This window comes from Bos javanicus, chromosome 1 (genome assembly GCF_032452875.1).
Source record: "Bos javanicus breed banteng chromosome 1, ARS-OSU_banteng_1.0, whole genome shotgun sequence".
Taxonomy (NCBI): Eukaryota; Metazoa; Chordata; class Mammalia; order Artiodactyla; family Bovidae; genus Bos; species Bos javanicus.
The window spans coordinates 97,251,025-97,263,046 of record NC_083868.1 but is presented as its reverse complement, the minus strand read 5'-3'; the positions used below and the strand labels follow the sequence as shown (position 1 = coordinate 97,263,046).

The following is a 12,022-nucleotide window of genomic DNA, read 5'->3' as shown; positions in this document are numbered from 1 at the left end:
AGATGCACACTGAAGTATGTACTAGTAAAATACAACAAGAACTATGATTTGGTTTTAAACAGAGGAAGAAAGGAAAAAAAGGGAAAGAGAAAAAGCAATAGAGAAAAAGAGAAGGGGAAATGTAGGAGGAAAAAAACAAAGGGTTGCATGAAGCTAACTTCGCAAAATAATGTTTAAAACTGGGTAATAATATTGAGTCTGGGTGAGCTGAGATTCATTTTACATTTCTAATTTTATGTTTGAAATTTTTCACATTTAACATTCTTTTAAATAAAAAAATCAGACTGAACTCAACATAAGTTAGCAATAAAAAATTTTATACTTCTATCAGTTCTTTGCTATTCAAATAACAAGTACAACAGTGATAAATACATTGCAACAGTCCATATGTTACCAATAATGACAGAGATGCCTTCCTCTTAATTGGATTACTGTGAGCCAAGTCAATGTCTATTTTGCTTACCAGCATGCTATTTTACTTATTTTAGCGAAGTACAGGCACACAGTATATATTCAGTAAACATTTACAAAGTGAATAAATTTAGATGAAATACACTAATATATTGAGGATAATTACTTAGACACAGATGTTAATTAATTCACAATTGTAGAGCCCCGACCATACTACACGCTATTTAATTGAACAGCACCTACTGCAAAGCCATGATTAGAATCAATAAAAAAACATCATTTTTGCATTTGTATTTGTTTTCCTGAAGTCATTTTGCATACCACTTTAACTTTAATGAAATATTCACTGGTAGAACAAGGCCTATTAAAAAAAAAAAAGATTCTTTGACACTGAGAAGATTTAGTGGTATTTTTCTCCTTGAACAAATTTAATCATCTTTTGATTGAAGACTTAACAAAACTGTTAATACCCACCTGATATCAAGAATACATAAGAATTAAGACTTCACACAACTGTTAATATCCACCTGACATCAAAGAATACGTAAGAATACATAAAATCTAAAACCAAACAACCAGGAAGCTCTGAATTTTTAAACAAGCTCAGTAAAATAGTCATTTACTAAAGTCTGTTTAAAGAAGAAAATTGGTTGTTTTGATCCTAAAATTTTGTTTTTTTTTTTTTTTGGTGCTCAGCTTTCTTTATGGTCCAACTCTCACATCCATATATGACTACTGGAAAAACCATAGCCTTGACTAGACGGACCTTTGTTGGCAAAGTAATGTCTCTGCTTTTAATATGCTGTCTAGGTTGGTCATAGCTTTTCTTCCAAGGAGCAAGCGTCTTTTTTTTTTTTTTTTTTTTTAAATTAAAAAAATTTCAGGTATACACGTGCTCCCCATCCTGAACCCTCCTCCCTCCCCCTCCCCATACCATCCCCCTGGGCCGTCCCAGCGCACCAGCCCCAAGCATCCAGCATCGTGCACTGAACCTGGACTGGCATCTCGTTTCATACATGACATTTCACGTGTTTCAATGCCATTCTCCCAAAACTTCCCACCCTCTCCCTCTCCCACAGAGTCCATAAGACTGCTCCATACATCAGTGTCTCTTTTGCTGTCTCGTATACAGGGTTATCATTACCATCTTTCTAAATTCCATATATATGCGTTAGTATACTATATTTATGTTTTTCCTTCTGGCTTACTTCACTCTGTATAATAGGCTCCAGTTTCATCCACCTCATTAGAACTGATTCAAATGTATTCTTTTTAATGGCTGAGTAATACTCCATTGTGTATATGTACCACTGCTTTCTTATCCATTCGTCTGCTGATGGACATCTAGGTTGCTTCCATGTCCTGGCTATTATAAACAGTGCTGCGATGAACATTGGGGTACACGTGTCTCTTTCCCTTCTGGTTTCCTCAGTGTGTATGCCAAGCAGTGGGATTGCTGTGATCCTAAAATTTTGAACTGCTTTCATATGTAACGGAAATTTTCCCACTCAGATCCCTTCAAAGGTCAAAATGGTATTATAAAAATTAACACCAATCTTGTTATTTTAATTACATGGCCATTTAGAGTCTGGTTCGAGTTCCCATTATTTTAGTCAAATAATGCATTATATGAGAATAAAAGTAAATACTTCCAAGGGAAAAATCTGTGTATGATAAAAACCCATGTTCTGATTCAAGCATTAAATGCCAAAGTTAAAGAGTATCTTAAAGAAAAATCCACAAACCTTCAGCAATCATGTCTTCCATCTCTGTGTCAGATGAATTATCTGCATGCTTTGCATTATTCTGTAGCTCTGGCTGAACACACACAGAATTTATCACCTGATTATCCAAAACAGGCCTTCTTTTCACAGGCTGTTCAATCAGCAAAGATGAACGACTCACCTTTAAAAGACAGAACAAAATGAAATGATCTTTTTAAAGACCTTCAGAAATAATTTAGTTTAAAAGTCTCTTGAAATCAAAAGGATCTGTGATAATTTACTTGTACAACTGATCAGATCCATTCATTTATTTCTTGAGAAAAGGTTATGTTCAGGTTGCCTGAACACTTTATATTACAACTCATAAGCAGTATGACCAAAGTCTCAGTCAAATGGAACCAAGGGTCTATGTTTAGGTGGGTAAGCTAAAAAAATCTTAAAAAAAAAATCAGTAACAAATTGTGATTTTAAGTACCTTTACCTTTTTCTGCAACAATCTTCAAGATTGATTTTTCACGCACAAAACTTTTTATTTATAGGATTCTTTCATCAGGACAGATCATTACTGTATTTTAAAGATAAGGGAACTAATATTCAAAGCGTGCAGGTGATTTCTTTGTAATAGCAGAAACAGGACTAGAACTCAAGTCTCCTGACTCCTAGTTAAGTAACCTAATCACAAATAGAAATGGAAAATTCCTCAAATATTAACATCAAAATCAACAAAAATAGAGTCGCTTATGTTCAGTACACCAATTTAAGTCATGAAAACTACTTTAGAAATGCTTTCAGCAAAAATAATCTACACCAAAAGTATATACTGATTTACTAGTGAACCCTCAGCTAATCTTAAAAAACAGAATCTTTGATTCTATTTGAGAATGCTGGTCAAGTCTCCAACATTTTCCATACATAGTGAACAGCAGCTTACTGGAACCTTTTACATGTTACCCTGGAGAATAATCACCCATAAACTTTTTTTTTGGCCTCACTTGCAGGGATCAAACCCAGCCCCTGCAGTGAAAGCACCAAGTCCTAGCCACTGGATCACCAGGGAATTCTCAACCCATAACCTTTTAAATTGTGTTTATTTCAGTTTGTATATGTAATTATGTCTCAAATAAAATTAGTGGAAATTATTGATGAAAAAACCACTATTGAGTGCTGATAAGAGTATACACTTAGGGTATATGAATCAATTTAAATACTCTTCCAGAAAATGATTTGCCAATATATATCAAGAGTCTTATGAATACATATGTAATGTGATCTAACACCTATACTTCTGGGAATTTATGCCAAAGAAATAATATTTCAAATGTGGATAATTTACATATAAGGATATTCCTTTGAACAGCAAAAAAAAAAAAAAAAAAGGAAACCTAAATGTCCAACGGTATAGATGTCCCTCGGTGTCTGCAGGGGATTGATGCCAGGACTCCACAGGGTACAAAAAACACAGATGCTCAAGTCCCTTAGGTAAAAATGGAGCATTATTTGCATATAACCTATGCACATTCTGCCATATGGTTTAAATCAGCAGGAATACTGGAATGGGTTGCCATTTCCTTCTCCAAGGGATCTTCCCAACCCAGGGATTGAACCCAAGTCCCCTGCATTGCAGGCAAATTCTTTACCATTTGAGTCACCAGGGAAGCCCTTTAAATCATTTCTAGATTACTGGTAATTCTGAAAACAATGTAAATATGAAGTAAATAGCTGCCTGTGCATGATTAATTCAAGTTTTACTATTTCGAATTTTCTAGATTTCTTTTTTCCCCCTAGATTCTTGATCTACAATTGGGTTGATCCCCAGTGTGAAACCTGTGGATATTGGGGGGCGGGGGGGAGGGTAACTGTAATTGAAAGATTATATAAATTATGACTGTCCAGAAAGTGAAATACTAGGTAACCTTTCAAAATGTTTCCAAGGTACTATTAATCAAATGAGAAAATAAATGTTCAAGCTATACTAAGCAAAAGAAGCTGGTCTGTAAGGAATTCCCTGGCGGTCCAGTGGTTAGGATCCTGCACTTTCAATGCCAAGGACCCAAGTTCAATCTCTGGTTGGGGAACTAAGATCTCACAAGAGGTAAGAAGAAAGGTGTGGTCAAAACAAATTTTTTTAATTAAAAAAAAAAAATCTGAACTGTATATACAATTATAGTCCTGATCATATGAAAATATATATTAAAATACATTTTGTGGTATTACTATTTGCTCTGTACATTTTCCAAATTTTCAGTGAAAAAACAATACATATTACATAGAACAGTTACACACATTTAGTCTTCACAATAACCCTAAGAGCAAAGTATCATCTCCATTTGCTGTATGAGCAAATGAATTTCAAAAAGATTGAGTGGCCTGACAAAGGTTACACATTCAGTATATGGCAGAGCCAGGATCCAATCTCTGAGACCAGGGAGAAAAGACTGTTTCTCTACTCACTATATCAGAGGTTCTTAGATCCTACACACAGTAAACTGCAAACAAGGGCAACTGGCTACAGTCAACTATCACTGTGCCATCATAATGCCCTACCTGTGAATTTGAAAAATCAGATGCTTCAATGGGCTTCAAAATACATAATTTTGTTTTCTCGTGTCTTTGTTTGGGGCTTTGATTTTGGCCACTTGTCTTGGTATATTTCCTAAGGAAAAATGTTCATTTCTGGACACAGCATGTAATGTAGCTAACATAGCTATAATGTATAACTAGTCTCAAATCAAATTACTTTTAGTGATAGGATACAGCATCTCAATTCTGATGTGTACATTTTGAAGCATTTTTAAAATCTGATTGAAGCCTGAGATTTAAAAAATAATGAGAAAATCTATTTGCTAATTAAAAACCATCAACTGGATAACTTCAGATGTATAAGGTCATTGGGAAGTTACTATTTTCTGTATCCAAGTTAAAGTGCTCAAGTATCACATTATACAAGAAACACCTTTATAAAAGAAAAAATACAGTTCTGGTGTCATTTCGATCCCCTTAAAGGGGAAAAAGTGAAAGTTTCCTTCAGAGTGAACATTTAATTGCCTTCTCTAAAAATTATAAAACTAATATCCTTATACCCTGAAACTGTTTGCTTCCATCTTATACATCTAAATAGCTAGCATAAAATTCTAGAACTATAGATATATATGGAAATATATAAAGGATAGACAGAAAGAAATTGTCTAATTTTTTTTTTTTTTTTTTTGATCCCATGGTCTGTGGTCCTCCAGGCTCCTCTGTCCACGGGATTTCCCAGGCAAGAATACTGGAGTGGACTGCCATTTCCCTCTCCAGGGAGATTAATAACTTTTGAAGTAAGTTTTTTATTAGAGAAAATACATTAGAGACCAATAGATCATACATTTTAAAATTATGCTACGTGAATAATTTTGAAAATGCAAATTTGCTTGCTACTTACAGGAAATGGCTCCAATCCCTCCTGAATCACAAAACCTTCAATAACATGGGTCAAGATCTGTGGCTTAACAATAGCCTGTGGAGGTTTGTTTTCAACACTAGGTACACTACTGGGCATAGATGTACTATTACTTCTTGTGGTAGCAGCTGGAAGTAAGAGCGGAGGTGGAGGAACAGAAACATGTGAAGGATCTGAAGGAGATTTAATTACTGAAGCACTGACTGATGCCACTGCAGGTAATTCTACTTGCTCTGGGGGGAAAAAAAAAAAAAGTCACTTTTTAAATCTGTACCATTCTGCCCAGGCAAATATGAAAGAAAACTGGAGAACATTAATAACAGTAACAGTTAATGTCTTATGTTTTAAAACAAAATTCTGAGACCCTTATATTTATTACCTCATCTCTCCACAATTCATGCAAAGTCACTTCAATAGTATCTGACTCTTTGAGACCCTATGGACTGTAGCCCACCAGGCTTCTCTGTCCATGGGATTCTTCAGCTAAGAATACCCGAGTGGGTTGCCATTTCCTCCTCCAGGGGATCTTCCCAAGCCAGGGATCCAACCTGTACCTCTTGTGTCTCCTGCATTGGCAGGTGGGTTCCTTACCAGTAGCACTACCTGGGAATCCCCACAATAACCTTATGAGATATTTACTACTATCCCCATTTACAGTGCAAGGCAGCAACTTGTTCAAAGTTAGCATTCCAACTTTGGTTAAAAAAACTGTCCCATAAGACATGAAAATGTTTTAGAATGTCAACTTAAGAACAATTATTTTTATTTTTAAGCTACAGTTATTAAATTTCCTATGTTTCTATTCATATATTCCAAATGGTACTAGGGAGGGGAGAATATGCTTAAGAAAAAAAGATCATGAAATCGATAGAATAAGTAGAAATTATAATGAATTATACAGAGCATTACCTTTATTTCAAGTAATCCACAACCATGCACAAATGTTCTTTGCTGTTGCTATTTTTAACAAATCTTCAATGACATTGTACATGTCAGTTTGTAGGAACACTGTAGTACCAGGCAATTGCAAAATGTTGGGCTAGTTCACTTTGATTTTTCCCAGGCAAGCTCTGGGGACCACAATAACAGCCTATGACAGAGACTTTACCTACCCATTTGTTAGCACTGAACCTTTACTAAGCTGTACCAAAGTGGAGAGATGGAACCAGGTGATAGCCAGGAATACCAGTAAGTACAAGATAGCTGAGAGAAGTAACAACAACAAAAAAAGGGGCATATGGTAAAGATAATACCACTACTTACTGAGCACTTATGTGCCAGCACTTATATGTATAAATGTCTTACACATTGTAACACATTTAATCCTAACTAGCCTACGGGTGCTGCTGCTGCTGCTAAGTCACTTCAGTCGTGTCCGACTCTGCGCGACCCCACAGACAGCAGGCCACCGGGCTTCTCTGTCCCTGGGATTCTCCAGGCAAGAACACTGGAGTGGGCTGCCATTTCCTTCTCCAATGCATGCATGCATGCTAAGTCACTTCAGTTGTGTCTAACTCTGTGCAACTCCATGGACAGCAGCCCACCAGGCTCCTCTGTCCCCGGGATTCTCTAGGCAAGAATACTGGAGTGGGTTGCCATTTCCTTCTCCAAGCCTATGGGTAAGTACTGTTACTATCTCCATTTTATAGATGTGGTGAAAAAAAGAGACAAAGATTAACTTGCCTAAAGACATACAGCTAGTAAGTAGTGGAGCTGGGTTACTAACAGAGACAATGTTTTTAACTCCTATGGTAACTCCTCTCCACCATCAGTATGAAAAGAATTGATATCACTATCAAAGATGGTCAAACATAGCCCAGTTAGGTACAGAAGAAAGAAAAATCCCTATTGAAGAAAAATTTCAGAGACTTCTTTGGTGGTCCAATGGTTAAGAATCCACCTGCCACTGCTGGGGACACAGGTTTGATCCCTGGCCCAGAAAGACCCCACATGCTGCAGGGCAACTAAGCCTGTGCACCACACTACTGAGCCTGAGCATCTTAGTCAATGCTCTGCAACAAGAGAAGCTACTGCAATGAGAAGTCCTTGTAACACAACAAAAAGTAGCCCCGACTCGCCACAACTCTAGAGGAAGCCCATATGCAGCAATGAAGAACCAGCACAGCCAAAGATAAATAGATAAAGATTTCCACTAATGAAACAGTGCAGTGATAACTGGTAGTGTCAGATAAGGAAAAGCTAATGGTTCACACCTAGAACTTTGATGTAATTAATATTACTATATAGCTTATTTATCACAGCAATATTATATCCATAAATTAACCTTGTTCCACCAAATAATCCACCAAGATAAACTGTACTAGAAAACCTATTTAAAGTCACACAATCCCTCATTAAAAACTAAAAGTCAGCAGGAAATACTGATTTACTTATTTCCAGGAACAAATACACAATTATACACATGTATTACAGGACTGAGAAACTCCATAAAAATCCTATCCCACATACCTAATTTTCACATATACTCCTAGAGAAAAAGGGATAAAAGATAATTCTGAACAGGAACTGAAAAGCAACTTTTCTGTTGGAAGGGAAATACAAATCTATGGAGTTGAAAAATAAGAAAAATTTAATGTCCCCTTACAGATTTATAGGTACTGCATTAAGTATAATGTTGTTTATTCAGAAAATACTGCTTGGTATATATGTTCTGATTTTTGGATCATACATACAAATAGACCTAAGTTTTGTTGAAAATTTATGAGTTACTGACTTTATGAAGAATGTAATAGCTTTTACATGCCAGTTCATAATCAGCTGTTAAAATAAAAAACACAACACAGTAAAACAAACACAATTATTATCCTCTCTAGATTTAAGACAACTGTGAATCGAGAAACCCCAAGTTAACTGATAAAGACTTTGCCACAAGTTACTCTGCCTATTTGTAGTTTCATTTCCTAAGGAAACCAATGAGTTTGTTCTCCTTTTTTATAGATGCTTTTCATTTTATTTACTTATTTTTGGCTGCACTGGGTCTTTGCTGCTTTGCGTGGCCTTCTCTAGTTGTGATAAGTGCAAGTTTTCATTGCGGTGGCTTCTCTTATTGCGAAGCACAGGCTCTAGGTGCAAGGGCTTCATTAGTTGTGGCTCACAGTCTCTCGAGCCCAGCCTCGGCAGCTGTGGTGCACAGGCTCAGTTGCTCCACCGTACGTGGAATCTTCCTGAATTAAGGATGGAACCCGTGTCTCCTACATTGGCAGGTGGATTCTTATCCACTGTGCCACCAGGGAAGTCCTTTAATGGGTGCTTTAAGAATTCTTACAGACTTATGAAGACTCAATCCTGGTGGAAACAAGTCCCTCTATTTTTATAGGTTAGTTTATTATATGATTTGATGAGCAACCTATACTTGCTTTTCCCTCTCACATACTACAGAAAAGTAGTTAAGCATGAAGAAAATTAAAGGACTATTCAAAAATTTATAGTTTACTGAAACAATTTAGCCAGAGGAATACGCCTGCCAGGATCTCAGATTATATTTCTACGGAAATAATGTGAAGATATTGTCGAGGTTCAATACTTCAAAAGTATTTAAATTTTCTTGAGTACCATTAGTAATGCTTATTAGGCAATTAAATCACAGTCACAATGCAGGGTTAGTATCCAATTAAATATATATTTCTGCCTTTAAATCAAAACTCCCAAGATATCTGCAGCAACATGAATCCATTTTCAGTGTACAAAAACTACAAAGATTTAGTACTATAGCTAAGTTTTCTTAGATCTCTATCTTTTGAGGTATTATTTTGAATAAGCAAAGGCAATGATATTGAATTTGTCTTAAATATTTTTCATAATTTTATTGACTAAATGTTTTCTATTTTTCAGGAAGGAGAAAAAGTTGGAGTAAAATTGGTGTTCTAGGTCCTTGCTTTCTGGAGACTCACACTGGCAGTAAGAAATAAAACCTAGAAATAAGCAAGGGTTAGAGATGTGGCACACTGAAGGAGGAGAGGCTGTCAACGCCCCATTATAGTTTGTTTCCATGCCTGATAACATTGGTTCCTCTCAACTAAACGTGATCATGAAGGCAATGAGATATTCAATAGGACAGCATACTTACAACAAAGCCCAAATCAAGATTAGCATTATCTGGGTGAGGGGTCAGTAAACATTTTTATAAAAGACATATGGTCTCTGCAATGACCCCTCTTTGCTGTAGTAGTATAAAGGTAGCCATAGATAATATCTGAACAAACGAACGTGGTTATGTTGCATAGAACTTTATTTATGGACTATGAAATTTGAATTTCATATAATCTTCACATGACATGAATTAACTCTTCGATTTTTTTTCCAAACATTTAAAAATTTTAGAACTATCCTTGGCTCATGGGCCATACCAAAACATGTAGCAGAAAGATCTGAAGCATGAGCTATCATTTGCCATGCCCTGATCTAAATAAAATATTCAAAATTAAAAAAAAAAAACCACCACCCCACCCAGAACACATCTTTTTTAGGACTTGGATACTGGGCTATACATCATAATGTTTTAGTGAAGTACCTAGGATTCACAGTCACTTTGATAATGTGCAGAGAACAGAGAGGATTAACTTGAACTCATAAGTAGTTCTAAAGTAGTGAATAAGAATTTGAAGGTGTTAGGAATTTTTTAATCCATGTCTCTAGTAATTAGTGTGGCTTAATTTAAGTACTGTCCAGGAAGCAACACTTTTAAAAGCATTTACTCAATCTGAATCACAAGCAATTATGAGGAATGTCAGACATGACTTCAAATGTTTTGTGATTTTTGGACAGTGTAATTGAAATTTTCTAATAGAATTTTGCTTTGTTCTAATTTTTATGCTAGAAATAGCTTGACAAATAAATCTGAATGAGCATATGAAACACATCTGTACAAACTACTAAAACTTCAAAGACTGAAATGTGTTTTTGATTTGGGCAGTTCCTCATCAATTGCTCTAATTGTTTCTCATCAAAAAAAACTCTTGAATTCTAATCTATGTTTTGCTGCAATTTATTATATAACAAATAAAATCATCTCCGGTGGAAAAAAAATGAACTCTTCCCATTACTAACATTTGCCTAACAGAAATTTCCCCCAATTTTAGGCACCTCCTCACCTAACAAGGGATGTTCAGAAGTCAAATCTTCTCCTCTCCCCACAGTTATAGCTGCTGGAGACAGCGTGGGTGGCGGCGGCGTTCTATCCATCCGGACACAGTCTTCTGACTCTTCTGGCATTTCTTCCTCACAGACATCTTCTACTTGATACACCTACGACGACAAACCACACTGCCTAAAAATGTTTGTAAGATGCATTTAATAAGGTGTTCCTAATTAACAAAATAAATTCTAAGTGTTTTAAAATGTAAAAGACAAAATGACTATTTGACCGATTGAAAGAGAAGCTTTAAAATCATTCAAATGAAGTTTTTCATAATACTTGACGATTCATAATACCTGATGATATTTCACTGGAAGCAAGTTGTGGATCAGTACCTACGTTATAAATCACTAAGGTTTTCCCAAAAGGTGATAGCTGAATCAGGAATTACTTTAAATTTTGTTAATTTTTAAAAATGTTTTGAATTTATACACTCAAATAACTATTTGGGGAGTTTACTAAAGTTTCTATTAACTTTCAATTATCATGAATCAAAACAGATACTAATATTTTTCAAAGCATGTTAGGTGAATCTCTAGAATGACACATACTATATAAAGAAATGTACTGCCTAAATGACTATATCCCAAGTTCTTTACTCTATTTATGTAAATTAAAGAGCGAATTTTGAAAAGTAATGCCTGAGAACCTACAAAATTATATGTAATTACATTTTCAATCTTCTAGTCTACTCAAGAATCTAATAAATTTTTATAAGCTAATTATCAAGTAAACAGAAAATATCTATCCCTGGAATCTCACACACACACACACACACACACACCCCATCCTAAACCATTTGACGTATTACTTGTAGTTCTTTAATATTTTTCCATACTTACAGCAGCAAGTTTTTACATTTCTAACTGCCCTGTTATCCAATGGTAAAGATAATATTTGAGGAAAACAGACTCAAAAGCACTCTGAGAAGGAACTTTATAATTAAAAAATATGGAACCTACTATTGATTTTTATTAAAATTAAGGCTGAATTTTGTACAGACTGACATGGGTATTTTAATTTGTCCTCATTTTTATTGAACCATTATTTTTGAAAGACAGGTTACTAAAAACAAAGCCACAAAGCAATTTACCCCCCTTCTTTTATGTACAAAGCTTATTATTTACGTTTATAAAAGTGAGTTAAGATAACTTACCCAAAGTGATTAATATTTCTAATGTCAAAATAAAAAAGTTTCAGTAACATTCACAAAAAAATTAACAATATTGGTATCTAATATATTTTTAATCAAGTTTGATGATTTAAAATTAAAAATGATCAAGATTTCTGAAA

At 35.1% G+C, this 12,022-nt stretch overlaps 1 protein-coding gene across 11 annotated transcripts in view; it reads right to left on the bottom strand.

The window, feature by feature from the left end:
* The window catches only part of PHC3 (polyhomeotic homolog 3), an 84,830-nt gene that overhangs the window by 23,487 nt on the left and 49,321 nt on the right, over positions 1–12,022 (bottom strand). For all 11 annotated transcript variants that reach the window (XR_009736383.1, XR_009736384.1, XM_061416198.1 and 8 more), the window contains 3 exons: positions 10,686–10,839; positions 5,557–5,807; positions 2,157–2,316 (listed from right to left, as the gene is read on the bottom strand). Coding sequence is in view for 9 of the 11 variants with exons in the window: in XM_061416198.1 (XP_061272182.1) it covers positions 2,157–2,316; positions 5,557–5,807; positions 10,686–10,839 (565 nt within the window). In the remaining 2 variants the exon portion in view is untranslated. The remainder of the gene's footprint in view (positions 1–2,156; positions 2,317–5,556; positions 5,808–10,685; positions 10,840–12,022) is intronic.